This window comes from Columba livia, chromosome 25 (genome assembly GCF_036013475.1).
Source record: "Columba livia isolate bColLiv1 breed racing homer chromosome 25, bColLiv1.pat.W.v2, whole genome shotgun sequence".
Taxonomy (NCBI): Eukaryota; Metazoa; Chordata; class Aves; order Columbiformes; family Columbidae; genus Columba; species Columba livia.
Window position 1 is genome coordinate 5239362 of NC_088626.1, and position 26965 is coordinate 5266326.

General features: G+C 51.3%; 2 protein-coding genes and 1 long non-coding RNA gene across 3 annotated transcripts; all 3 read right to left on the reverse strand.

Annotated features, from left to right (window-relative positions):
• Positions 1-2248: 2248 nt before the first annotated feature.
• On the reverse strand, positions 2249-4623 carry LOC135576388 (ciliary microtubule associated protein 1A-like). Its single transcript, XM_065041229.1, has 6 exons — positions 4373-4623; positions 4086-4286; positions 3703-3804; positions 3395-3516; positions 3131-3268; positions 2249-2308 (listed from the first exon to the last, which is right to left on the reverse strand). Exons 1-6 carry the CDS (start codon positions 4602-4604, stop codon positions 2249-2251), a joined length of 855 nt encoding a protein of 284 aa, XP_064897301.1. The 5' UTR covers positions 4605-4623.
• Positions 4624-14426: 9803 nt separating this feature from the next.
• On the reverse strand, positions 14427-17041 carry LOC135576331 (ciliary microtubule associated protein 1A-like). The gene is made up of 6 exons (XM_065040730.1): positions 16883-17041; positions 16596-16796; positions 16230-16331; positions 15922-16043; positions 15586-15723; positions 14427-14763 (listed from the first exon to the last, which is right to left on the reverse strand). The coding sequence occupies exons 1-6, from the start codon at positions 16986-16988 to the stop codon at positions 14677-14679; spliced, it is 756 nt and encodes a 251-aa protein (XP_064896802.1). The 5' UTR covers positions 16989-17041; the 3' UTR covers positions 14427-14676.
• A 2335-nt stretch (positions 17042-19376) lies between these two features.
• LOC135576332 (uncharacterized) lies at positions 19377-21085 on the reverse strand. The gene is made up of 3 exons (XR_010467989.1): positions 20705-21085; positions 19955-20096; positions 19377-19648 (listed from the first exon to the last, which is right to left on the reverse strand). It is a non-coding gene; the product is annotated as an uncharacterized LOC135576332 (long non-coding RNA).
• Between the last annotated feature and the right edge of the window lie 5880 nt (positions 21086-26965).

The window sequence follows — 26965 nt, forward strand, 5'->3', positions numbered from 1 at the left end:
AGCGGTGTCCGTGCACAGCACTACACACCAGGGTGTGACACAGAGCGGTTCTGTGACCTCACAGCCCAAGGTACAGCCCAGGACACCATGGGCCTTCTGAGCTGCCAGCTCACAATGTCGACTCGCGCCCAAATTTTCATCCCCCAGGGCTATTCCATGGTCTCAGAAGCCGTGCAGAGGATGGAATGGTTGGAGTCCCCGAGCAGGACAAGAGCCTGCAAGCGCAATGGTGGCGATGAGATATTTGGAATATATCTGTGATCTTATATCTGGGCAGTTTTATTACATGGGCTTTACAGTAGTCATGAGTTTTCCTTTCTTCATGCCTGGTTTCAGCATCGTATAGATTTATAGATGCCATATTTCAAATGGAGTAAAACTTTTAGGAATTGATGCTCCTCAGGTCATGTTCGAGCCATAGAGTGGGATGTCCCATTGTACACAAATGTCTTCATTGCTCTGGCATCCTTAAAAATGCTCTTTTCTGGTGTTGGTAGGTCGGGACTTAAGTCCGACAGTACCAGATCCAGTGACCCAAAGGCCTTAGCAAGCAGGGCAGCATAGTGTGGTATAGATCAGTGTCATGGTATAGATCCACTTCATCCCTGCTTCTCAGAAAAGAAAGTTTTGTGCAAGGTGGTAGAGAAGTCAGCTGGCAACATCTGATGAATTTGTCATTTTTCCCAAGGAACAAACGTCAGGACAAGAGGAAACGGCCTCAAGATGCGCCAGGGGAGGTTGAGGTGGGATGTGGGGAACAATTTCTTCCCCAAAGGGCTGTGGGGCATTGGAACAGGCTGCCCAGGGCAGTGCTGGGGTCACCATCCCTGGAGGGCTGGACAGACAGACATGAGGTTCTCAGGACACGGGGTAGTTCATCCAGGCTTAACTGGCCTTTGCGCTTTCTCTGCAAAGGCAACTTGCAGGAATCCTTTTCCAATTTGTAATTCTTTTTTTTTCCTGATCATCAGAATACCTTTAGATCTTAAACATATAAATAAAAACATTTAAACATTTCCTATTAATCTCAGGAGTTTGAAACATGGGAAGCCAAGGCGTGTGAACCTCAGGTGAGGTGTCTCTACCGCAGGGCTGCCTGAGGCAGCGGATGTTCTCCAGTGTCTTGAGTTTGCAGCTGGACACTGGCAGAGGAGACGAACTGGAGCTGTCTCGGGCTCCTGCTGCCTGTGCTCCCAGGTTGTGCCCGTGTTTCCAGGTCGTGCCCGTGTTTCCAGATTGTGCCCGTGTTTCCAGGTTGTGCCCGTGTTTCCAGGTCGTGCCCGTGTTTCCAGGTCGTGCCCGTGTTTCCAGATTGTGCCCGTGTTTCCAGATTGTGCCCGTGTTTCCAGGTCGTGCCCGTGTTTCCAGGTCGTGTGTGTGTTTCCAGGTCGTGTGTGTGTTTCCAGGTTGTGCCTGTGCACGGTTTGCACGGAGTTTGCTGGCACTTGACGTTTGCTGGGGCTGGAACAAAGTCTCCAATGTGCAAATCACCTATTTCCCCTGCAGACACTTCTCTGTGTCCCCCATCGCGTATCCCAGGATAATGATTGCAAACATGCAGGCCTGTACGAGCTGGTTCAGAGCAAGAGTGCTTTGGGCAGCCCTGGTCTGACACCTGAAACGTGTCTCTGGTCAAAGAACGTCCTACAATGACATAGCACTAGTGACCAAAACCAAAGTGTTACTGTCCAAAGTCATAACTATGTAATTGAGCCTCCAAGACACATCACAGCAAACCTATAAAAAATATCCCGTATCACCCAGGAGAAATCCTTGCTGTATCACTACTTTTTGCCTTTTCAAACAGGAATTAGTGATTATTTTTCCTGAGCTGTCCCCAGGATGCTCTGGTCTCTGCTGAGAGCATGCAGGGAAGGACCCGGCTGCTTTTGGGGTGCAGCGTTCAGCTCCAGTCGCACTGTGTGGATTGTATCTGTCCTCAGCCAGGTGTGCAGCAGGTTTCAGAGGAAGAACAAGACAAGTCCAGGGTGAAGTGAGCAAGCAGGGTCCTCATTTGGTTGTGTTTAGGGCAATCAGGAGAAAATGTGCAGTTAGAGCTGTTGCTTCCACTTCGGACTGCTCTCCATTCTGAACCTTGTAGGGTTTTTGCTGCTTGTAGGGTTAAACAGAGCAAGCAGCTCTTCCTCACCCACAGAAACCCCTCCCCTTGTCTCACGGTGAAGAGAAAACCTCTCTGAGCAACACGTTTTATTCAACACATCTCAAACGTCGAGGATCAGGGGAGTGGTTACACGGAATGGCGCAGTCCAAACGTGGCTGCAGGCGCCTGGGGCTTGATCAGCTCCACCTGGTAGGAGTAAAGGAGGAAATGGTGACCATGGGCCCTTGTCATCGCTTGTCTGGGTGCCTGTTGCCCTGCCCGTGGCCCCGAGCCCAGTGCCGTTTCTGGACAGTCACTCTGCATCTCTCTGTGTCTCTGTTTGGTCAGGGCTGGCTGTGGGTGCAGCGCAGTTCAGTGTCCTGACCCAGCAGACTTGTCCTCAGCGACGGCCGTCTGCCGGAACAAGGGTGCCGATGGGCACTGGCAGCTCCTCCTCGCACATCGCTGTACGTGTGCCTTGCAGCCTCCAGCTCGCTGCACCTATTCGTGCAGCACGCTTGTTGGAGACCTCAAGTATGAGCAGAGCACTCGAGATGTCCTGAGGCTGTGATCCATTGCATTTCCTTCTCGTTATGAGGGACGTATGTAAGCAAAAGAGAAAACCAGTTTAGCAGCAGGTAAAAGGCATCCACTGAGTTTGTTTTTGATGACAGTAAAAGAAAAGTCTAGATTTCAGCAGTTAACAGACAGAAAAGCTCATCACAGCTGGTGTGAAAAGCTGGGTCTGAGTCCAGAGGACGTTGAGCTCCAGCCAGATTTGCTGGATTCCTGTCCCCTCCAAATTCGTCTTCCCAGCATCAGGAAGGCTGGGAGCTGTGTCTGCTTGTCCCTTGTGAGGTAAAGCAGTGTTCCTTGCCTTCCCCCTGGTGGGCTGGGGACAAGGGAAGGGACAGGAGGGCTGTCCTGCAGCTTGTCACTGCAGCAGGACACTGTGCAGCTCAAGGCAGCCCCAGCGGAAGGGGAGATGCTTTGGCAAAGCCGCGCAGGAGCAGAAGGCGGCTGCCTTACCCTTCCCGTGCGGTAATCCGCCGGCCCCGGTTTGACCGTCTTGTCTCGGAGCTGAGTTCGGGTTCCCATGGTGTACCCAGGAGCTCTGGTTTTGAAAACGTCCAGCTCGATCTTTGGGAGCGCCGCAGGGCCTGGGGTCTGTAAGAGAGTCAGGGGAGCTGCTGGGTGAAAATCGTTGGTGTTTGTTCTTACCCATTCCCGGCACAGGTTGCACCAGTTCAGCGAGCTGGGCAAAGGATTTGGGCCCCTGGATGTGACTCTCACCTTGGCGAGATCAGCGTCGTAGCGATCCCGCTGACTCCTGCTCTTCATGGAGTAGCACGGGCTGGCAGGCGTGTGCGCCGTGTTGGGGCCCAGCACCCTGGGCAAGGTGTAGGTGCCGGGACCTGCAAGAGGAACGGGAAGAGAAGAAACCTCTGGGGCAGAGACAGGCACCCTGCAAAGCCTGCTCAGGGCAGCACGAAGGATATCTGCTCCCTTTCCTCATTGACTCTGGTTGAAAAGCTGAGCAGCAGATTGTCACCAGAGGCCTCCCCAGCCACAAGGGTTTCCATCTCCCTGTGGTCACGTACCTGGAGTGAAGTCGGTTTTGACTCCCCTGTTCCGGAAGGCCATGGATGGCTCAGGCGGGCACTTAAAGATGTGTCGGTTGGACTTCTCCGGGCTGTAATCGCCTAGGGCAGAGGACAACAGCACAAAAGCGGTGAAGTTCTGGCATTTTTCTCAATCCAGGGAGGCAATTTCACCAAGAGCTGCTCTCCCTAACAGCTGCAGAAGTGCCAGCTGCCGGAAAACATCGACAGTTCATTGAAAGGGTGAGCTGAGGCTTTTGTAGCCATCTATCTTTTGTAGCCATCTATCTTTTGTACCCATCTATCTTTTGTACCACTATGGCAGGGAAATGTGAAAACGTATTTGCCTTGTCTGAACAAACAGCTGGAGGAATGTTACTCACTGGGTCCAGGTGTGATCTCCGTCTTTATCCTGGGAAGTCCAGTGATGGCGTAGGCTGGAGCCACGTACTTCCCAGTCCTGGTCATGGAGGGCTCCACGTAATAGCGAGGGCCTGGGGAGCAGCCGCCTTCCGCAGGAGCTTTTGCCCCTCGGCAGGTGTACGCGGGGGCTTTGACTTTGGTGGGGTTGTGGTTGATGTAACCTAGGAAGAAAAGGGAAGCAGGTTTGTAGCTGATTTTGTGACGGGTGTGCTCACCGTGCCACGCACCGCTCTGATCCTTGTCTTACCCGTTGTCCCCTGGACTGAGTATTTGGGTCCAGGGCTGGTGAACTGGGCCGAGATGAGGCCCCGTGGGCGATGAGGTCTCCAAGTGCCCACGAAAGCTCCGTCCATGCTGGGAGATGCTTTGAAAGCCTGAGGAAGAAGCAGAATTGTGCCTTGGTACTTTGCTTTGTGCCTCAGTAGTTTTGAATCACTGTTCAAATGATTTTGCTGTACGTTACTAGTGAACCTTGCCATGGAACTTGGTTCAGTTGCATTTTTCTGACATCATATTAAAACCACTTTTGCTAATATCTTTGTCAGTGGCTCTTTAGACGATCTCAGTCATCCATTGGTGACATCTTGGTCTTGTGCAGTGCAAGTCCTGTCTCACCAGAGAACACCAGAACTCTTGATAACAGATTTTACGATGAGGGTGTCCAGACCCCTTGCCCAGAGCAGTTGTGCATTCCCCGCAACTGGATTTGTTCAGGGCCTGGGGATGAAATCCCAAGGTGCACAATGGAGCTCATGGCTGCTGCAGAGCTATGGCAGGGCAGCAGGAGTCTCCGCACTTCACCTGTCTCAGCCGCGGCCGTCGAAAGGGATGAGGACGACAACATCTGCGTCTGCTTCGTCTCTGCGGCACAGAGCGTGGCGAGCAGTGAGAGCAGCCAGAGATGTGGCAAGAGAGGTTGCCAGTGAGGGCTGCCAGAGATGTGGCAAGAGAGGTTGTGGTGGCAGCGACCAGGGTACTCAGGGGACAGCCTGGGATCATCCTGGAAACGCTCTGTGACATCAGAAGGCTGTGCGATGGCATCAGCTGGTGATGCGGGACTGGGGACGTCCGGCCTGCAGGGCCAGACCTTCCTGAGATCTGCTTGTCCTGTCTCCATGTGTATTTTCAGGGTGCACATGAGACAGATTTTGAACATCAGCAGAGACTGGGGGAGCTTTCCAAAGCACCTGGTTTTTACACTGTCTTTACACTCAGTGACAGAGGTGGCAAGTGACACAGCGGTCACACAGCACCGCTGGCTACCAGAGGCTTTGCCTGCTGAGGCGAACTAATATTTCCAGATTCGTTACTCTAAGACTGTTGGAGGGGGATTTGGGCTTCAATAGCAGAAGAAAAGCATTTCCACTACAGAACCTCAGCCGCCACATCTCTGATTGTCCATGTCAGGACCCACAAACACTGTGCTGCAAAAAATGTGACAGCTATAAAAAGTATCCTATCCTCCCCAAATCACTGTTTCCCTCGCACCCTCAGATTAGCACAGGAATAATCTTGCTCTGATGACCAAATCCAACTCTCAGCACAGGTGTCCGGATTCTCAGTGCCCTGTGACTCCCAAGATGCAAACTCAGTATTTTCCTTTGTGGTCTGTTCAGTAACAGCGGTTACCCCAAAACATGCGTCACTTTGAGCAGGGAACCTGCAAAGAGCTCTGATGGAGCGCTGTGTGGTTAAATGAATATTCAGATCTCCTGCAGTTGGGTTTCCCTGGTTTAAGGCACAAGTACGTGCACATGTGGCCAGCAGGAGGGAGCAGAGCTGCACAGAGTGAGAGACGCAGCTTTACTGACTGCATTTCACGGAATAATTTTGCGGGTTTTAAAACGAAATCCCATCAGCATCACAGGTGTATATTTGTTGCTGCGAGAAGTTTCATTAGTTCGTTAAGTAGCTGACATTTTCTTTTCTTTCACTCATGTACATTTCGCATTAAAACACACATACTAGTGCTGAAATTATGTTTCCAGTCTCTGCTAGAAAGGGAGTTAAATAGAGAAATGCCAATACCAAGGCAGAGCAGGGCATGGCAAGAGCTGAAGGGTTCTGTTGGGATAGTGTTTAGTGACTATCAATGAAGTGAAAATCCCTCCTCAGCTTTGATTCTTGCTTTTTCTGCCATATTCAGCCTCAGCCTGAGTAGAAGGGGAGCTGGTCGTGTGTAAGGGGATCCCAAGAACTTGTGTCACAGCAAAAGGAAGGAGATGAGCAGCAACAAGCTCCTGTCTGTCTCCTCTACAGGGAGTGGTGTGTGCTAATGCAGGGAAATCAGCTGCTTTGGCCTGAGATGGGCCAAAGTGAACTCTGTCTCCTCCTCAACTGCTGCAGAATAAACCTCTGGGGATGGGTGGGAGGGGAACAGAAACTGCGGGATGTTGCATGGCTGGTGATCTGACAGAGAGATTTGTATTCACTGGGTAACCCAGGGCATCCTGCCTTTTTCATTAGAGCAGAGGAGATACAGGACTCTAGTCTAGGAACAGAAGAACTCTCTAAATCCTACAATTAGACTCCTTTTCCCTGAGCAAGGTCTGAACTCTGCAGACCTTCTTTGTGATGGCCACTCTGTGATGCTCGCTCACCTCTGTGGTTGTGCCCTGTGTCAAGGTCAGGGGTACATACAATCAAAGTATTTATCTGGATGTGCTCATAGATGACGGAGGGTACAGCAATGAGAAAGTAGCCAGAGTTAATCCATGCTGAGGCGCTTTATTGAAAGTTGTGGTCAACAATTGACCTGTTTCAGTATTAGAATCATCAGGAAGGGAACTCCTGGCAGAGGAGATGTCAGGGCAGAACAGCATCGGGGTTGGCTTTGTGCAGCAGCGATCGGGCATCTGTACGTGGTTCCAGAAAGGTGAGATTTTCAGACCTTGATGGTGGCACGGCAGTAGTTCAGTGCACAAGTTCAGGACATGGAGTCTAGTGCAGGCTCCTTCGTTGTGGATGGGTTGTGAACTCTCTGCCAGTACGGTTGTGAACTCTGCAGGTGTTGAAGATGTCAGGTCCATAAATCCTGAGGTCAGGGACAACTCTCTGGCCCAGGACGAATGTGATCACACGTGTCGGTTGTATTTGACCCTTCAGACCCTGACCATCAAAGCACAGAATGCAGCACGATGAGTGCCTTGGCCCCTGGGTTGCTGTGCATGTTCCTGTGTCTGGATGGTGACTCGGTGTTTGGTGTTTTCCTCAGCAGTGTATTTAGTGTGGGCTTTTCATCCCCTGGGTGACTCTGGGGCCCTTGGCAAGCGCTGAATTCAGCTCCTGCGGCAGATGTTCCTGAGGGAGTCCAGGTGCCGGGAGGCTAAAGAGAGCAACCTGCCAACCTAAACCTGCTCAGGGAAAACCGTCCCCGTGGCCAATTCCCAGGCAACGTTACTGTTCAGAACAACAGTCCTGCTGCTTGGAAAATCTCATCCTCTAACAAAGAAAAAGCAGAGGGAAGAAACAGCTCGATGAACTCCAGGGTAAAGACGTAGGCAGCCGGGCTGTTGGGGATTGACATGGGTGGGATTTTATCCAATAAAAGCCCTTGTACCTCCCAAAATGTGCTCTAAGGTACCATGCAGCCATAGAGCGCCAAAGTACAGGTGCCCAATACAACACTGCCCCCAGAAATTGTTTTACAATAAATAGGCAATTCAATCCTGTGGGTGTCTGTTACTCTAAGTGATAAGAATAATATTTCATCTTACCTAAACTTATTTTCTGTGATGTCAATTCTTCTGGAAAGCCGTGCTTGTTCCGTTAGGGAGGGTCATGAATGCTTGGGCTTTTGTGTCCCGTTGGTCAGTTTCCTTTTGTGTGCGAACTGTGGCAGAGAATCACTGAAAAGGTTCCAGAATGACTTGTCAACACACATTATTTTAGAGAAGAGTGTTTTTGCGGTATAAAGTCCCCGTTCGCAGTCCCGCCAGCGCGGCGCAGGGCAGGGGCAGCGGCGGCGGGAGACGCTGAGGGGCCGCTGGGCCCTGAGGGGAGAAAAAGGGGCGGGACAAAGGGCGGGAAGAGGCGGCTGAGGCGGCGGCGGGGCCGGGGCTGCTGCGCCGCAGGGACCCGCAGGGCCAGCCCCGCACTTGTCGCGTTCCGCTTCATTCGCTTACAGTACTTTAAGTATTTTTGTTCGCAAAAGACTCTTGTTAGGCGTCTTGTTGGTGTCTCGAATGAGAATATCTCTTCGTCTGCTTAAAACAAAAAACAATTCCCTCAGAGATCAGGCTGTCTCAGCATCCTGAATGTGAGAAAAGCAGCGCAGCAGAACTGAGGAGAAAGTCCTGTGACTTTGTAATGCTAATGGGTGGCCTTTGCAATTGAAAGGACAGTTTCAATCAAACGAGGAAGGGTGAAGAGCAGTTTTTCCAGGCAGCCCGAGTTTCTGAAGTGATGTTTGTAGATCATGGGAGTTGTGTTTACTGGTAAAGCTTGGGCCTCCTCTTGTTGAGCAGGATCTTTTCTTGCAAGGTGAGCAGCTCCACATTTCTGCGCTGTTAAGAATATCTATCTATCTATGTGCAGACATGGAGAGTTTGAGAGTCCCAGTATTGCCGTCTCTTCAGGTTCAGCGGAGTCTTTGCTGCCACGTCTCTGCTCAGCAATCTCTTTTTGAGTCCCCTTCTCTTCCTCGGCAGTCTAAATTTGAATCCATTGAAATCTGAATAATTATTATCATTGTGAAATGTCATGAGAGCCCCGTCAGTGCAAGAAACCTGCCAGAATGTGATATGACAATTAAATTCCCGTGGTCTGTAAGCAGCAGACACTTTGCTTCGTTGGTTAGTGCTGGAATATGGGATTTCCTTCTGACAGACCACTCAATGCTCAGAAACTCATTTTGATCCTTATTCTGAAATGTATTGTATTTAAGCACCAACTATGCAGATACAAAAACCTCCACTTTCCTGTGGGACCAATATTACAGCACTCTGACACACGGCATTTGACGTATGTCAAGACCAAATAATAACATCTAGTAGTAAATAGCATCAAATTAACATGACGAGTCTCTGAGAAATTATATCCTTTGAAGGAAAGGTAACAAGGCATCTTTGTTTCAATGAAACATAATAGTGTTGAGAAATTAAGAAAATCAGCAGACTGACAGGAAACAACTTTATTTTGATGGAAATTTATTTCAATGAAAATGTTTCAGTTAATGAATAAAGCTGAATAAAGCATTGAAGATGCTCCCTCCAGGCCTGCAGAAATTAGCATGGCCCGTGATATAAACATAATTTAGGATTCCTTCATGAGTTTAGTTTAAATGTTTCACACTCATATGTATCTATTGGTCTGGAATCTAAGAAAGGCAATTTCTCAGGTCTCTTGCTCCATACATTGCAATTACTGTCAGAAAGAAATGGCAGCTCATACAAAGAAATCGTGGCCCGTGTTCAGCAGCATGTGGTTCAGCAGCACGTGGTTCAGCAGTAGTCTCCTGGCCCAGCTCCGCAGGCCGGTCCCACCAGGGAAGCTGTGTCGCCCCAGCCCGACGGAGCGTCCCCCGCCCAGCTCCCTGCCCGCTGGCACCGCGGCATCCACCTCCCTGCGTGCCCTGACATGAAGTTCGGCGCAGAACTGGTGAGTTCCAGACAATAGTGCTGCTCAACTGTGTTTATTGCTATGCCGCGTTCCCAGCTGCCTTGGCCTTGGCTTCGCGGCGCCTGCGGAGAGAAGAGGCTGCTGAGGCCCCGCCGTGGCCGTGGTGCCGGGGGGTGCGAGGCTGCGGGGCAGCGCTGGGCGACCCGTGGGGTGCGGGCACCCGGCTGCACGGGGGAGCTGCAGTTGGAGCTGCAGGGACACCCTGGCCGAGGTGAACACCTGGGATTTACAGCAGGACCCAACAGGGTGATTTCTGCTCGTAGGAACACGTCACTATTGCGCTTCTCACTTTCCATGGCAACGTCATCCCTCATTCTTCTTCCTGACCTTGCTCTGCCTACGTCTGTTGCTGGGTCAGCTCTTGTTGGGCAGAGCCACTTTTAACTAACACTTGGAATAGGAAGAGCAGGTTTTGTTAAAGAGCACCCAGGAGCTGAGCGGTCAGTTAAACCATCCTTCAGCAGGAACCTCAGTGGAGTTTGGCCAGTAACTAAGCGGGCACTTCAGAGTACCCTGGCTCTAAATGTTTCAAGGCTGATGGCCACCATCTGATACAGGAGTTTGGCAACAGCCCCTGCTCAACAACTCACTTTTGTATTCTCCTCTTGCACAGCCAGCATGCACAAAACAGCACTATCCCAAACAGGATGGAGCCCAAGACCCCCACGACAGCTTCTAAGCAGTGGTTCTTGTAGGTCGCGGAGTCAGTGGTATTGTTCTTATTCTTGGTGCTCCAACCTGGATGAACAATTATGTACCTTAGTGTTTTCTGCACACGAAGTCTGACAGCAGTTTGATCAACTGTCCCTTGGAGCGAGACAGACAAAAACCGTCCCTGTGTCAGGGAATGCCACCCCCAGCTCTCCCTCCCCGGGGAACCCACACCCCAGGAGGACAGAGTCCGGCCCATGGGGAGACACCTGAACCCCGCTCCCCCCTTTGCCTTTGCTCCAGCACGGGCACTGCTTGCACGCCCCCAGCCTTCAGGCCTTGTCTCCCACTTCTGGCCCTGCAAGGCTGCTCCGTACCTGGAATCTTGTCAAGGAGGCCGTTGATTCCAGCCTGGCGGGCTTCCCCGGGGTTGGGCAGCTCTGCCAAGAATCACAGAAAGGTAAAGCCTCAGCAGAGGATGCAGGAGTTCGGGGCAGGTTCCCCCTAAACCGTGCTCGATCTCTCAGTGCCTCCCTTTGGACCTCAGTGCACAGGAGGGACCCCTCCCTTGTGCCTGGGGGGCACTCAAGGCAAGAGTTTGGCTGCTGAAGAGCCTGCAGACACAGGGGTTTTGGTTCATGGCACTGGATGACCAAAGGACAGCAATTACCTGGCATGCCTCGTGATTTCATTGTCCAAGTCCCTTCATCGTAGTTCGGCACTACCTGGTCGCCTCTTTTCTGAAACGCCACGGTCTCCCCAGTGTCATGGCTCAGGTCTTTAGAAAGAAATGGAATCAGTTTAATGAGAAGTAACCTCTTCAAGAACCAATATCTTTCTCAGAATACATTGATAACACTCAGAAACAAAGCCAGAGCATTTGAGGGTGTCAATTTAGTCAGGGAAAGCGCCCTTCTGAGGAGCACGTGTATCTAAACCTCCACTTCCCAAGTCTTCTGCTCTAGAGCGATATATACCCACCATGCTCTACTTTGTCCAGTTCCTCCAGGACTTGGTTAAGGACTGATTTATGCTGGGAAGACTTTCGTCTTAATACCTTAGGCCTTGTTCCTTGTGGACCTTAACGGAAAGTAGAAAGTTAAATTCCTGAGCAATAAAATACTGAACACGAGTGCGTAGCCCGTGAAGTCAGCCAAGGCCGAGCACTCAGCCTCGCGATGCCGAGTGAGCTGCGAGGCTGGAAAAGCCCTCCCGCTGTTCACACCTGCACCTGAACACCCACGAGAAGTTTCCATCACACACTGTGATCCCATCATCACTGAACAGCTTTGAGCTGGCAGCTCCCCAAGGAAGTTAAAAGCCACAACCTACCCATGAGACCGCCCCGAGTGTCAGCCCTGGGAGCCAGCTGGTACCCTGGATTTCCATTGCGTCCAGCCGTGTCTGCAGACAGACACAACAGAGAAACTCCCAGGAAATATTTCAATGGACATCTTCAGAATAGTAAACCTTAAATGCTCACTCGTTCAAGCAACAGACCTGAGGGATCACCGTGATGTTCCCGGACAAGAGCCGGCGGTGGAGTGGCGAGGCCATCGGCTACAGGCACATCTGGAATCAAGCACATTCCATTAGATCTTGTCGTCTGCTTCTTTCTCAGTGACCTGCGGTGAGTGGAGGGGAGGTCAGGTAATGATGTGGGACCCAGACGTGGCTGGAGGTTCCCAAAGCTGCAGAGGGGTGGGGGTGACCTGTTGACTGGCACCTGGCAGCTCTCAGAATACTGTTTCCAGGCCGCATGTAACACCCCTCAAGGGCTGGATGGACAAACACAGGGATCCTCGGGGATTTCTTACTGGGAGATCTCTGGGCTGGGTGCCCATCCCCACCTGCCCGCCTACGAGTTCCCCGTTCTCCATACGGCGCTGCCTCGACCTCCCGGGCTTGCAGAGCCAGGAGGAGGAGGATAAAGAGGAGCGAGGGGGCTATGGCCCCCCACCCCTGCATTGTGGCACTGCCACTAGCTCTGCCACTAATGCTGCTGCAGCTTCTGTGGCCACTGCAGCTGCTGCAGCAAATGCTGCTACTGCCAATGCTGCTGCTGCTTTGGCCACTGCCGCCGCTGCTGCAAATGCTGGCGCTTCTGCTTCAGCTGCTGCTGCTGCAAATGCTGCTGCCGCTGCAGATGCTGCTGCCGCCGCTGCTGCCGCTGCCAGCACTGCCGGAGCGGTGTCCGTGCACAGCACTACACACCAGGGTGTGACACAGAGCGGCTCTGTGACCTCACAGCCCAAGCTGCAGCCCAGGACACCATGGGCCTTCTGAGCTGCCAGCTCACAATGTCGACTCGCGCCCAAATTTTCATCCCCCAGGGCTATTCCATGGTCTCAGAAGCCGTGCAGAGGATGGAATGGTTGGAGTCCCTGAGCAGGACAAGAGCCTGCAAGCGCAATGGTGGCGATGAAATATTTGGAATATATCTGTGATCTTAAATCTGGGCAGTTTTATTACATGGGCTTTACAGTAGTCATGAGTTTTCCTTTCTTCATGCCTGGTTTCAGCATCATATAGATTTATAGATGCCATATTTCAAATGGAGCAAAACTTTTAGGAATTGATGCTCCTTAGGTCATGTTCGAGCGACGGAGTGGGATGTCCCATTGTACACAAATGTCTTCATTGCTCTGGCATCCTTAAAAATGCTCTTTTCTGGTGTTGGTAGGTCAGGACTTAAGTCTGACAGCACCAGATCCAGTGGCCCAAAAGCCTTAGCAAGCAGGACAGCATAGTGTGGTATAGATCAGTGTCATGGTATAGATCCACTTCATCCCTGCTTCTCAGAAAAGAAAGTGTTGTGCAAGGTGGTAATGACATCAGCTGGAAACATTCGATGAATTTGTCACTTTTCCCAAGGAACAAGCACCAGGAGCAGAGGAAACGGCCTCAAGTTGCCCCAGGGGAGGCTGAGGTGGGATGTGGGGAACAATTTCTTCCCCAAAGGGCTGTGGGGCATTGGAACAGGCTGCCCAGGGCAGTGCTGGAGTCACCATCCCTGGAGGGCTGGACAGACGGACATGAGGTTCTCAGGACACGGGGTAGTTCATCCAGGCTTGACTGGCCTTTGTGCTTTCTCTGCAAAGGCAGCTTGCAGGAATCCTTTTCCAATTTGTAATTCTTTTTTCTTCCTGATCATCAGAATACCTCTAGATCTTAAACATATAAATAAAAACATTTAAACATTTCCTATTAATCTCAGGAGTTTGAAACATGGGAAGCCAAGGCGTGTGAACCTCAGGTGAGGTGTCTCTACCGCAGGGCTGCCTGAGGCAGCGGATGTTCTCAAATGTCTTGAGTTTGCAGCTGGACACTGGCAGAGGAGACGAACTGGAGCTGTCTCGGGCTCCTGCTGCCTGTGCTCCCAGGTTGTGCCCGTGTTTCCAGGTCATGTGTGTGTTTCCAGGTCGTGTGTGTGTTTCCAGGTCGTTTGTGTGTTTCCAGGTTGTGCCTGTGCACGGTTTGCACAGAGTTTGCACTTGACGTTTGCTGGGGCTGAAACAAAGGCTTCAATGTGCAAATCAGCAACTTCCCCTGCAGACACTTCTCTGTGTCCCCCATCGCGTATCCCAGGATAAAGCTCTAATGATTGCAAACATGCAGGCTTGTACGAGCTGGTTCAGAGCAAGAGTGCTTTGGGCAGCCCTGGTCTGACACCTGAAACGTGTCTCTTGTCAAAGAACGTCCTACAATGACATAGCACTAGTGACCAAAACCAAAGTGTTACTGTCCAAAGTCATAACTATGTAATTGAGCCTCCAAGACACATCACAGCAAACCAATAAAAAATATCCCGTATCACCCAGGAGAAATCCTTGCTGTATCACTATTTTTTGCCTTTTCAAACAGGAATTAGTGATTATTTTTCCTGAGCTGTCCCCATGATGCTCTGCTCTCTGCTGAGAGCGTGCAGGGAAGGACCCGGCTGCTTTTGGGGTGCAGCGTTCAGCTCCAGTCGCACTGTGTGGATTGTATCTGTCCTCAGCCAGGTGTGCAGCAGGTGTCAGAGGAAGAACAAGACACGTCCAGGGTGAAGTGAGCAAGCAGGGTCCTCGTTTGGTTGTGTTAGGGCAATCAGGAGAAAATGTGCAGTTAGAGCTGTTGCTTCCACTTCGGACTGCTCTCCAGTCTGAACCTTGTAGGGTTTTTGCTGCTTGTAGGGTTAAACAGAGCAAGCAGCTCTTCCTCACCCACAGAAACCCCTCCCCATGTCTCAAGGTGAAGAGAAAACCTCTCTGAGCAACACGTTGTTTTATTCAACACATCTCAAACGTCGAGGATCAGGGGAGTGGTGTACACGGAATGGCGCAGTCCAAACGTGGCTGCAGGCGCCTGGGGCTTGATCAGCTCCACCTGGTAGGAGTAAAGGAGGAAATGGTGACCATGGGCCCTTGTCATTGCTTGTCTGGGTGCCTGTTGCCCTGCCCGTGGCCCCGAGCCCAGTGCCATTTCTGGACAGTCACTCTGCATCTCTCTGTGTCTCTGTTTGGTCAGGGCTGGCTGTGGGTGCAGCGCAGTTCAGTGTCCTGACCCAGCAGACTTGTCCTCAGCGACGGCCGTCTGCCGGAACAAGGGTGCCGATGGGCACTGGCAGCTCCTCCTCGCACATCGCTGTACGTGTGCCTTGCAGCCTCCAGCTCGCTGCACCTATTCGTGCAGCACGCTTGTTGGAGACCTCAAGTATGAGCAGAGCACTCGAGATGTCCTGAGGCTGTGATCCATTGCATTTCCTTCTCGTTATGAGGGACGTATGTAAGCAAAAGAGAAAACCAGTTTAGCAGCAGGTAAAAGGCATCCACTGAGTTTGTTTTTGAGGACAGTAAAAGAAAAGTCTAGATTTCAGCAGTTAAGAGACAGAAAAGCTCATCACAGCTGGTGTGAAAAGCTGGGTCTGAGTCCAGAGGACGTTGAGCTCCAGCCAGATTTGCTGGATTCCTGTCCCCTCCAAATTCGTCTTCCCAGCATTAGGAAGGCTGGGAGCTGTGTCTGCTTGTCCCTTGTGAGGTAAAGCAGTGTTCTTTGCCTTCCCCCTGCTGGGCTGGGGACAAGGGAAGGGACAGGAGGGCTGTCCTGCAGCTTCTCACTGCAGCAGGACACTGTGCAGCTCAAGGCAACCCCAGGAGAAGGGGAGATGCTTTGGCAAAGCCGCGCAGGAGCAGAAGGCGGCTGCCTTACCCTTCCCGTGCGGTAATCCGCCGGCCCCGGTTTGACCGTCTTGTCTCGGAGCTGAGTTCGGGTTCCCATGGTGTACCCGGGAGCTCTGGTTTTGAAAACATCCAGCTCGATCTTTGGGAGCGCCGCAGGGCCTGGGGTCTGTAAGAGAGTCAGGGGAGCTGCTCGGTGAAAATCGTTGGTGTTTGTTCTTACCCATTCCCGGCACAGGATGCACCAGTTCAGCGAGCTGGGCAAAGGATTTGGGAACCACACAGCCCTTCTAGTGCAAGTTGGTGGAGGTGTGGGCAGCGATTTTTCTCTTTGTGTGTTTTTGCGGCCCCTGGATGTGACTCTCACCTTCGCGAGATCAGCGTCGTAGCGATCCCGCTGACTCCTGCTCTTCATGGAGTAGCACGGGCTGGCAGGCGTGTGCGCCGTGTTGGGGCCCAGCACCCTGGGCAAGGTGTAGGTGCCGGGACCTGCAAGAGGAACGGGAAGAGAAGAAACCTCTGGGGCAGAGACAGGCACCCTGCAAAGCCTGCTCAGGGCAGCACGAAGGATATCTGCTCCCTTTCCTCATTGACTCTGGTTGAAAAGCTGAGCAGCAGATTGTCACCAGAGGCCTCCCCAGCCACAAGGGTTTCCATCTCCCTGTGGTCACGTACCTGGAGTGAAGTCGGTTTTGACTCCCCGGTTCCGGAAGGCCATGGATGGCTCAGGCGGGCACTTAAAGATGTGTCGGTTGGACTTCTCCAGGCTGTAATCGCCTAGGGCAGAGGACAACAGCCCAAAAGCGGTGAAGTTCTGGCGTTTTTCTCAATCCAGGGAGGCAATTTCACCAAGAGCTGCTCTCCCTAACAGCTGCAGAAGTGCCAGCTGCTGGAAAACATCGGCAGCTCATTGAAAGGGTGAGCTGAGCCTTTTGTACCCATCTATCTTTTGTAGCCATCTATCTTTTGTACCACTATGGCAGGGAAATGTGAAAACGTATTTGCCTTGTCTGAACAAACAGCTGGAGGAATATTACTCACTGGGTCCAGGTGTGATCTCCGTCTTTATCCTGGGAAGTCCAGTGATGGCGTAGGCTGGAGCCACGTACTTCCCAGTCCTGGTCATGGAGGGCTCCACGTAATAGCGAGGGCCTGGGGAGCAGCCGCCTTCCGCAGGAGCTTTTGCCCCTCTGCAGGTGTACGCAGGGGCTTTGACTTTGGTGGGGTTGTGGTTGATGTAACCTAGGAAGTAAAGGGAAGCAGGTTTGTAGCTGATTTTGTGACGGGTGTGCTCACCGTGCCACGCACCGCTCTGATCCTTGTCTTACCCGTTGTCCCCTGGACTGAGTATTTGGGTCCAGGGCTGGTGAACTGGGCCGAGATGAGGCCCCGTGGGCGATGAGGTCTCCAAGTGCCCACGAAAGCTCCGTCCATGCTGGGAGATGCTTTGAAAGCCTGAGGAAAAAGCAGAATTGTGCCTTGGTACTTTGCTTTGTGCCTCAGTAGTTTTGAATCACTGTTCAAATGATTTTGCTGTACGTTACTAGTGAACCTTGCCATGGAACTTGGTTCAGTTGCATTTTTCCGACATCATATTAAAACCACTTTTGCTAATATCTTTGACAGTGGCTCTTTAAACGATCTCTGTCATCCATTGGTGACATCTTGGTCTTGTGCAGTGCAAGTCCTGTCTCACCAGAGAACACCAGAACTCTTGATAACAGATTTTACGATGAGGGTGTCCAGACCCCTTGCCCAGAGCAGTTGTGCATTCCCCGCAACTGGATTTGTTCAGGGCCTGGGGATGAAATCCCAAGGTGCACAATGGAGCTCATGGCTGCTGCAGAGCTATGGCAGGGAAGCAGGAGTCTCCGCACTTCACCTGTCTCAGCCGCGGCCGTCGAAAGGGATGAGGATGACAACGTCTGCGTCTGCTTCGTCTCTGCGGCACAGAGCGTGGCGAGCAGTGAGAGCAGCCAGAGATGTGGCAAGAGAGGTTGCCAGTGAGGGCTGCCAGAGATGTGGCAAGAGAGGTTGTGGAGGCAGCGACCAGGGGACCCTGGGGACAGCCTGGGATCGTCCTGGAAACGCTCTGTGACATCAGAAGGCTGTGCGATGGCATCAGATGGTGATGTGGGACTGGGGACGTCCGGCCTGCAGGGCCAGACCTTCCTGAGATCTGCTTGTCCTGTCTCCATGTGTATTTTCAGGGTGCACATGAGACCGATTTTGAACATCAGCAGAGACTGGGGGAGCTTTCCAAAGCACCTGGTTTTTACGCTGTCTTTACACTCAGTGACAGAGGTGGCAAGTGACACAGCGGTCACACAGCACCGCTGGCTACCAGAGGCTTTGCCTGCTGAGGCAAACTAATATCTTCAGATTCGTTACTTTAAGATTGTTGGAGGGAGATTTGGGTTTCAAAAGGAGAGGAAAAGCATTTCAACTACAGAACCTCAGCCGCCACATCTCTGATTGTCCATGTCAGGACCCACAAACACTGTGCTGCAAAAAATGTGACAGCTATAAAAAGTATCCTATCCTCCCCAAATCACTGTTTCCCTCGCACCCTCAGATTAGCACAGGAATAATCTTGCTCTGATGACCAAATCCAACTCTCAGCACAGGTGTCCGGATTCTCAGTGCCCTGTGACTCCCAAGATGCAAACTCAGTATTTTCCTTTGCGGTCTGTTCAGTAACAGCGATTACCCCAAAACATGCGTCACTTTGAGCAGGGAACCTGCAATGAGCTCTGATGGAGCGCTGTGTGGTTAAATGAATATTCAGATCTCCTGCAGTTGGGTTTCCCCGGTTTCAGGCACAAGTACGTGCACATGTGGCCAGCAGGAGGGAGCAGAGCTGCACAGAGTGAGAGACGCAGCTTTACTGACTGCATTTCACGGAATAATTTTGCGGGTTTTAAAAATAAATCCCATCAGCATCACAGGTGTATATTTGTTGCTGTGAGAAGTTTCATTAGTTCGTTAAGTAGCTGACATTTTCTTTTCTTTCACTCATGTACATTTGGCATTAAAACACAAATACTAGTGCTAATATGTTTGTTTCCAGTCTCTGCTGGAAAGGGAGTTAAATAGAGAAATGCCAATACCAAGGCAGAGCAGGGCATGGCAAGAGCTGAAGGGTTCTGTTGGGATAGTGTTTAGTGACTATCAATAAAGTGAAAATCCCTCCTCAGCTTTGATTCTTGCTTTTTCTGCCATATTCAGCCTCAGCCTGAGTAGAAGGGGAGCTGATGGTGTGTAAGGGGATCCCAAGAACGTGTGTCACAGCAAAAGGAAGGAGATGAGCAACAACAAACTCCTGTCTGTCTCCTCTACAGGGACTGGTGTGTGCTAATGCAGGGAAATCAGCTGCTTTGGCCTGAGATGGGCCAAAGTGAACTCTGTCTCCTCACCAACTGCTGCAGAATAAACCTCTGGGGATAGGTGGGAGGGGAACAGAAACTGCGGGATGTTGCATGGCTGGTGATCTGAGAGAGAGATTTGTATTCACTGGGTATTCCCATTTGTATTCCTTTGTATTCACTGGGTAACCCAGGGCATCCTGCCATTTTCGTTAGAGCAGAGGAGATACAGGACTCTAGTCTAGGAACAGAAGAACTCTCTAAATCCTACAATTAGACTCCTTTTCCCTGAGAAAGGTCTGAACTCTCCAGACCTTCTTTGTGATGGCCACTCTGTGATGCTCGCTCACCTCTGTGGTTGTGCCCTGTGTCAAGGTCAGGGGTACATACAATCAAAGTATTTATCTGGATGTGCTCATAGATGACGGAGGGTACAGCAATGAGAAAGTAGCCAGAGTTAATCCATGCTAAGGCGCTTTATTGAAAGTTGTGGTCAACAATTGACCTGTTTCAGCATTAGAATCATCAGGAAGGGAACTCCTGGCAGAGGAGATGTCAGGGAAGAACAGCATGGGGGTTGGCTTTGTGCAGCAGCGATCGGGCATCTGTACGTGGTTCCAGAAAGGTGAGATTTTCAGACCTTGATGGTGGCACGGCAGTAGTTCAGCTGCACAAGGTTCAGGACATGGAGTCTAGTGCAGGCTCCTTCGTTGTGGATGGGTTGGAATTCTTTACCAACAAGAAAAGCAAACACCATGAGATAAGGTGTTAAATGATCTGTGCGCTCTTTGGCAGCCCTTAATACCGGGCACATTGCACTCGTGTTCTAAGGAAACGGAGCCTTCTCAAGTACCAAAGAAATGATGAAAGCAGAGCGAACGTGAGGGGCTGGAAATGCTGCTGTGTCCAAATGCAACAGCCTGCACCTGATCTGTAGAGCATCTTTGTCATACAGGGTTTGCAGACAATCAGCCTGCAGTAAGGCTCCGGTTCATACCGGTTAGTTACAGAGATAATTCATTTGCTTGTACTCACCAGGAGCTGGAGAAGCCAGTACGGTTGTGGACTCTCTGCAGGTGTTGAAGATGTCAGGTCCATAAATCCTGAGGTCAGGGACAACTCTCTGGCCGAGGACGAATGTGATCACACGTGTCGGTTGTATTTGACCCTTCAGACCCTGACCATCAAAGCACAGAATGCAGCACGATGAGTGCCTTGGCCCCTGGGTTGCTGTGCATGTTCCTGTGTCTGGATGGTGACTCAGTGTTTGGTGTTTTCCTCAGCAGTGTATTTAGTGTGGGCTTTTCATCCCCTGGGTGACTCTGGGGCCCTTGGCAAGCGCTGAATTCAGCTCCTGCGGCAGATGTTCCTGAGGGAGTCCAGGTGCCGGGAGGCTAAAGAGAGCAACCTGCCAACCTAAACCTGCTCAGGGAAAACCGTCCCCGTGGCCAATTCCCAGGCAACGTTACTGTTCAGAACAACAGTCCTGCTGCTTGGAAAATCTCATCCTCTAACAAAGAAAAAGCAGAGGGAAGAAACAGCTCGATGAACTCCAGGGTAAAGACGTAGGCAGCCGGGCTGTTGGGGATTGACATGGGTGGGATTTTATCCAATAAAAGCCCTTGTACCTTCCAAAATGTGCTCTAAGGTACCATGCAGCCATAGAGCGCCAAAGTACAGGTGCCCAATACAACATTGCCCCCAGAAATTGTATTACAATAAACAGGCAATTCAATCCTGTGGGTGTCTGTTACTTTAAGTGACAAGAATAATATTTAATCTTACCTAAACTTATTTTCCGTGATGTCAATTCTTCTGGAAAGCCGTGCTTGTTCCGTTAGGGAGGGTCATGAATGCTTGGGCTTTTGTGTCCCGTTGGTCAGTTTCCTTTTGTGTGCGAACTGTGGCAGAGAATCACTGAAAAGGTTCCAGAGTTACTTGTCAACACACATTATTTTAGAGAAGAGTGTTTTTGCGGTATAAAGTCCCCGTTCGCAGTCCCGCCAGCGCGGCGCAGGGCAGGGGCAGCGGCGGCGGGAGACGCTGAGGGGCCGCCGGGCCCTGAGGGGAGAAAAAGGGGCGGGACAAAGGGCGGGAAGAGGCGGCTGAGGCGGCGGCGGGGCCGGGGCTGCTGCGCCGCAGGGACCCGCAGGGCCAGCCCCGCACTTGTCGCGTTCCGCTTCATTCGCTTACAGTACTTTAAGTATTTTTGTTCGCAAAAGACTCTTGTTAGGCGTCTTGTTGGTGTCTCGAATGAGAATATCTCTTCTTCTGCTTCAAACAAAACAAAATTCCCTCAGAGATCAGGCTGTCTCAGCATCCTGAATGTGAGAAAAGCAGCGCAGCAGAACTGAGGAGAAAGTCCTGTGACTTTGTAATGCTAATGGGTGGCCTTTGCAATTGAAAGGACAGTTTCAATTAAACGAGGAAGGGTGAAGAGCAGTTTTTCCAGGCAGCCCGAGTTTCTGAAGTCATGTTTGTAGATCATGGGAGTTGTGTTTAGTGGTAAAGCTTGGGCCTCCTCTTGTTGAGCAGGATCTTTTCTTGCAAGGTGAGCAGCTCCACATTTCTGCGCTGTTAAGAATATCTATCTATCTATGTGCAGACATGGAGAGTTTGAGAGTCCCAGTATTGCCGTCTCTTCAGGTTCACCGGAGTCTTTGCTGCCACGTCTCTGCTCAGCAATCTCTTTTTGAGTCCCCTTCTCTTCCTCGGCAGTCTAAATTTGAATCCATTGAAATCTGAATAATTATTATCATTGTGAAATGTCATGAGAGCCCCGTCAGTGCAAGAAACCTGCCAGAATGTGATATGACAATTAAATTCCCGTGGTCTGTAAGCAGCAGACACTTTGCTTCGTTGGTTAGTGCTGAAATATGGGATTTCCTTCTGACAGACCACTCAATGCTCAGAAACTCATTTTGATCCTTATTCTGAAATGTATTGTATTTAAGCACCAACTCTGCAGATACAAAAAGCTCCACTTTCCTGTGGGACCAATATTACAGCACTCTGACACACGGCATTTGACGTATGTCAAGACCAAATAATAACATATAGTAGTAAATAGCATCAAATTAACATGACGAGTCTCTGAGAAATTATATCCTTTGAAGTAAAGGTAACAAGGCATCTTTGTTTCAATGAAACATAATAGTGTTGAGAAATTAAGAAAATCAGCAGACTGACAGGAAACGACTTTATTTTGATGGAACTTTATTTCAATGAAAATGTTTCAGTTAATGAATAAAGCTGAATAAAGCATTGAAGATGCTCCCTCCAGGCCTGCAGAAATTAGCATGGCCCGTGATATAAACATAATTTAGGATTCCTTCATGAGTTTAGTTTAAATGTTTCACACTCATATGTATCTATTGGTCTGGAATCTAAGAAAGGCAATTTCTCAGGTCTCTTGCTCCATACATTGCAATTACTGACAGAAAGAAATGGCAGCGCATAGAAAGAAACGGCGGCACATGGTTCAGCAGCACGTGGTTCAGCAGTAGTTTCCCGTCTTCTGTAAAGCTTTAATGGTGACTGTAGGACACGTGGTTAATTTAAGCTTCTGCTGGAATAAAAAGCTGGGAGATGTATTAAGCATCACGTTGTGTTATGAGATGGTAAAAGTGGGAATTGATAGACATGAGGTTGAAGTCATTTTGTGAACAGCCCCCAATGTTTCCTCTCTCTGCAGCTCTCCCTCCTGGCCCAGCTCCGCAGGCCGGTCCCACCAGGGAAGCTGTGTCGCCCCAGCCCGACGGAGCGTCCCCCGCCCAGCTCCCTGCCCGCTGGCACCGCGGCATCCACCTCCCTGCGTGCCCTGCCATGAAGTTCGGCGCAGAACTGGTGAGTTCCAGACAACTGTGCTGCTCAACTGTGTTTATTGCTATGCCGCGTTCCCAGCTGCCTTGGCCTTGGCTTCGCGGCGCCTGCGGAGAGAAGAGGCTGCTGAGGCCCCGCCGTGGCCGTGGTGCCGGGGGGTGCGAGGCTGCGGGGCAGCGCTGGGCGACCCGTGGGGTGCGGGCACCCGGCTGCACGGGGGAGCTGCAGTTGGAGCTGCAGGGACACCCTGGCCGAGGTGAACACCTGGGATTTACAGCAGGACCCAACAGGGTGATTTCTGCTCGTAGGAACACGTCATTATTGCGCTTCTCGCTTTCAATGGCAACGTCATCCCTCATTCTTCTTCCTGACCTTGCTCTGCCTACGTCTGTTGCTGGGTCAGCTCTTGTTGGGCAGAGCCACTTTTAACTAACACTTGGAACAGCAAGAGCAGGTTTTGTTAAAGACCAGCCAGGAGCTGAGCGGTCAGTTAAACCATCCTTCAGCAGGAACCTCAGTGGAGTTTGGCCAGTAACTAAGCGGGCACTTCAGAATACCCTGGCTCTAAATATTTCAAGGCTAATGGCCGCCATCTGATACAGGAGTTTGGCAACAGCCCCTGCTCAACAACTCACTTTTGTATTCTCCTCTTGCACAGCCAGCATGCACAAAACAGCACTATCCCAAACAGGATGGAGCCCAAGACCCCCACGACAGCTTCTAAGCAGTGGTTCTTGTAGGTCGCGGTGTCAGTGGTATTGTTCTTATTCTTGGTGCTCCAACCTGGATGAACAATTCTGTACCTTAGTGTTTTCTGCACACGAAGTCTGACAGCAGTTTGACCAACTGTCCCTTGGAGCGAGACAGACAAAAACCATCCCTGTGTCAGGGAATGCCACCCCCAGCTCTCCCTCCCCGGGGAACCCACACCCCAGGAGGACAGAGTCCGGCCCATGGGGAGACACCTGAACCCCGCTCCCCCCTTTGCCTTTGCTCCAGCACGGGCACTGCTTGCACGCCCCCAGCCTTCAGGCCTTGTCTCCCACTTCTGGCCCTGCAAGGCTGCTCCGTACCTGGAATCTTGTCAAGGAGGCCGTTGATTCCAGCCTGGCGGGCTTCCCCGGGGTTGGGCAGCTCTGCCAAGAATCACAGAAAGGTAAAGCCTCAGCAGAGGATGCAGGAGTTCGGGGCAGGTTCCCCCTAAACCATGCTCGATCTCTCAGTGCATCCCTTTGGACCTCAGTGCACAGGAGGGACCCCTCCCTTGTGCCTGGGGGGGCACTCAAGGCAAGAGTTTGGCTGCTGAAGAGCCTGCAGACACAGGGGTTTTGGTTCATGACAGTGGATGACCAAAGGACAGCAATTACCTGGCATGCCTCGTGATTTCATTGTCCAAGTCCCTTCATCGTAGATCGGCACTACCTGGTCGCCTCTTTTCTGCATCGCCACGGTCTCCATAGTGTCATGGCTCAGGTCTTTAGAAAGAAATGGAATCAGTTTAATGAGAAGTAACCTCTTCAAGAACCAATATCTTTCTCAGAAGACATTGATAACACTCAGAAACAAAGCCAGAGCATTTTGGGGTGTCAGTTCAGTCAGGGAAAGCGCCCTTCTGAGGAGCACGTGTATCTAAACCTCCACTTCCCAAGTCTTCTGCTCTAGAGCGATATATACCCACCATGCTCTACTTTGTCCAGTTCCTCCAGGACTTGGTTGAGGACTGATTTATGCTGGGAAGGTTTTCGTCTTAATACCTTAGGCCTTGTTCTTTGAGGACCTTAACGGAAAGTAGAAAGTTAAATTCCTGAGAAATAAAATACTGAACACGAGTGCTCAGCCCGTGAAGTCAGCCAAGGCCGAGCACTCAGCCTCGCGATGCCGAGTGAGCTGCGAGGCTGGAAAAGCCCTCCCGGTGTTCACACCTGCACCTGAACACCCACGAGAAGTTTCCATCACACACTGTGATCCCGTCATCACTGAACAGCTTTGAGCTGGCAGCTCCCCAAGGAAGTTAAAAGCCACAACCTACCCATGAGACCGCCCCGAGTGTCAGCCCTGGGAGCCAGCTGGTACCCTGGATTTCCATTGCGTCCAGCCGTGTCTGCAGACAGACACAACAGAGAAACTCCCAGGAAATATTTCAATGGGCATCTTCAGAATATTAAACCCTAAATGCTCACTCGTTCAAGCAACAGACCTGAGGGATCGCCGTGATGTTCCCGGACAAGAGCCGGCTGAGGAGTCGCAAGGCCATCGGCTACAGGCACATCTGGAATCAAGCACATTCCATTAGATCTTGTCATCTGCTTCTTTCTCAGTGACCTGTGGTGACTGGAGGGGAGGTCAGGTAATGATGTGGGACCCAGACGTGGGTGGAGGTTCCCAAAGCTGCAGAGGGGTGGGGGTGACCTGTTGACTGGCACCTGGCAGCTCTCAGAATACTGTTTCCAGGCCGCATGTAACACCCCTCAAGGGCTGGATGGACAAACACAGGGATCCTCGAGGATTTCTTACTGGGAGATCTCTGGGCTGGGTGCCCATCCCCACCTGCCCGCCTACGAGTTCCCCGTTCTCCATACGGCGCTGCCTCGACCTCCCGGGCTTGCAGAGCCAGGAGGAGGAGGATAAAGAGGAGCGAGGGGGTTATGGCCCCCCACCCCTGCATTGTGGCACTGCCACTAGCTCTGCCACTAATGCTGCTGCTGCTTCTGTGGCCACTGCAGCTGCTGCAGCAAATGCTGCTACTGCCAATGCTGCTGCTGCTTTGGCCACTGCCGCCGCTGCTGCAAATGCTGGCGCTTCTGCTTCAGCTGCTGCCGCTGCAAATGCTGCTGCCGCTGCAGATGCTGCTGCCGCCGCTGCTGCTGCTGCCAGCACTGCCGGAGCGGTGTCCGTGCACAGCACTACACACCAGGGTGTGACACAGAGCGGCTCTGTGACCTCACAGCCCAAGCTGCAGCCCAGGACACCATGGGCCTTCTGAGCTGCCAGCTCACAATGTCGACTCGCGCCCAAATTTTCATCCCCCAGGGCTATTCCATGGTCTCAGAAGCCGTGCAGAGGATGGAATGGTTGGAGTCCCCGAGCAGGACAAGAGCCTGCAAGCGCAATGGTGGCGATGAGATATTTGGAATATATCTGTGATCTTATATCTGGGCAGTTTTATTACATGGGCTTTACAGTAGTCATGAGTTTTCCTTTCTTCATGCCTGGTTTCAGCATCGTATAGATTTATAGATGCCATATTTCAAATGGAGTAAAACTTTTAGGAATTGATGCTCCTCAGGTCATGTTCGAGCCATAGAGTGGAATGTCCCATTGTACACAAATGTCTTCATTGCTCTGGCATCCTTAAAAATGCTCTTTTCTTGTGTTGGTAGGTCGGGACTTAAGTCCGACAGTACCAGATCCAGTGACCCAAAGGCCTTAGCAAGCAGGGCAGCATAGTGTGGTATAGATCAGTGTCATGGTATAGATCCACTTCATCCCTGCTTCTCAGAAAAGAAAGTTTTGTGCAAGGTGGTAATGACATCAGCTGGCAACATCTGATGAATTTGTCATTTTTCCCAAGGAACAAACATCAGGACAAGAGGAAACGGCCTCAAGATGCGCCAGGGGAGGTTGAGGTGGGATGTGGGGAACAATTTCTTCCTCAAAGGGCTGTGGGGCATTGGAACAGGCTGCCCAGGGCAGTGCTGGAGTCACCATCCCTGGAGGGCTGGACAGACGGACATGAGGTTCTCAGGACACGGGGTAGTTCATAAAGGCTTGACTGGCCTTTGTGCTTTCTCTGCAAAGGCAACTTGCAGGAATCCTTTTCGAATTTGTAATTCTTTTTTTTTCCTGATCATCAGAATACCTTTAGATCTTAAACATATAAATAAAAACATTTAAACATTTCCTATTAATCTCAGGAGTTTGAAACATGGGAAGCCAAGGCGTGTGAACCTCAGGTGAGGTGTCTCTACCGCAGGGCTGCCTGAGGCAGCGGATGTTCTCCAATGTCTTGAGTTTGCAGCTGGACACTGGCAGAGGAGACGAACTGGAGCTGTCTCGGGCTCCTGCTGCCTGTGCTCCCAGGTTGTGCCCGTGTTTCCAGGTCGTGTGTGTGTTTCCATTTCGTGTGTGTGTTTCCAGGTCGTGCCCGTGTTTCCAGGTTGTGCCCGTGTTTCCAGGTCGTGTGTTTGTTTCCAGGTCGTGTGTGTGTTTCCAGGTTGTGCCTGT